This window comes from Lottia gigantea, assembly GCF_000327385.1.
Source record: "Lottia gigantea unplaced genomic scaffold LOTGIsca_9482, whole genome shotgun sequence".
Taxonomy (NCBI): Eukaryota; Metazoa; Mollusca; class Gastropoda; family Lottiidae; genus Lottia; species Lottia gigantea.
Genome location: NW_008711085.1, coordinates 88 through 1436, shown reverse-complemented (window position 1 = coordinate 1436; position 1349 = coordinate 88). Strand labels below are relative to the sequence as shown.

Below are 1349 nucleotides of genomic sequence, written 5' to 3'. Positions count from 1 at the left end.
GCACTAGATTTATCCTGAGCTTTAGACTTCCTATTATGACTACTGATCACCAATTCTGATCCTGAGCTCTGGATTACTAAATAGTGCACTAGACTTATCCTGAACTCTGGACATACTATCTTTTGTACTAGACTTATCCTGAGCTCTGGACATATTATATTGTGTATTAGACTTATCCTGAGCTCTGGACATATTATATCGTGTATTAGACCTATCCTGAGCTCTGGACATACTATCTTTTGTACTAGACTTATCCTGAGCTCTGGACATATTATCTTGTGTATTAGACTTATCCTGAGCTCTGGACATATTATCTTGTGTATTAGACTTATCCTGAGCTCTGGACACATTATCTTGTGTATTAGACCTATCCTGAGCTCTGGACATACTATCTTTTGTACTAGACTTATCCTGAGCTCTGGACATATTATCTTGTGCATTAGACTTATCCTGAGCTCTGGACACATTATATTGTGTATTAGACTTATCCTGAGCTCTGGACATATTATCTTGTGTATTAGACTTATCCTGAGCTCTGGACACATTATCGTGTGTATTAGACTTATCCTGAGCTCTGGACATATTATCTTGTGTATTAGACCTATCCTGAGCTCTGACATATTATATTGTGTATTAGACTTATCCTGAGCTCTGGACATATTATCTTGTGTATTAGACTTATCCTGAGCTCTGGACATATTATCTTGTGTATTAGACATATCCTGAGCTCTGGACATATTATCTTGTGTATTAGACTTATTCTGAGCTCTGGACTAACTGTCTTGTGAACTAGACTTATCCTGAGCTCTGGACATATTATCTTGTGTATTAGAATTTATCCTGAGCTCTGGACACATTATATTGTGTATTAGACTTATCCTGAGCTCTGGACATATTATATTGTGTATTAGACTTATCCTGCGCTCTGGACACATTATATTGTGTATTAGACTTATCCTGAGCTCTGGACATATTATCTTGTGTATTAGACTTATCCTGAGCTCTGGACATATTATCTTGTGTACTAGACTTATCCTGAGCTCTGGACATATTATATTGTGTATTAGACTTATCCTAAGCTCTGGACTAACTGTCTTGTGAACTAGACTTATCCTGAGCTCTGGACTAACTGTCTTGTGAACTAGACTTATCCTGAGCTCTGGACTATCTTGTGTACTAGACTTATCCTGAGCTCTGACATATTATATTGTGTATTAGACTTATCCTGAGCTGTGGACATATTATATTTTGTACTAGACTTATCCTGAGCTCTGGACTAACTATCTTGTGAACTAGACTTATCCTGAGCTCTGGACTAACTGCCTTGTGCACATGACTTATTTTAAGCT

The 1349-nt window shown here is 37.4% G+C and overlaps 1 protein-coding gene across 1 annotated transcript; it reads right to left on the bottom strand.

Moving 5' to 3' along the window:
• Positions 1–210: 210 nt before the first annotated feature.
• Positions 211–594, bottom strand: LOTGIDRAFT_81063 (hypothetical protein; the record flags this gene model as incomplete). The annotated part of the gene is made up of 1 exon (XM_009068841.1): positions 211–594. A coding segment is annotated over one exon (384 nt), but the record flags the coding sequence as incomplete, so codon positions are not given.
• Positions 595–1349: the final 755 nt, after the last annotated feature.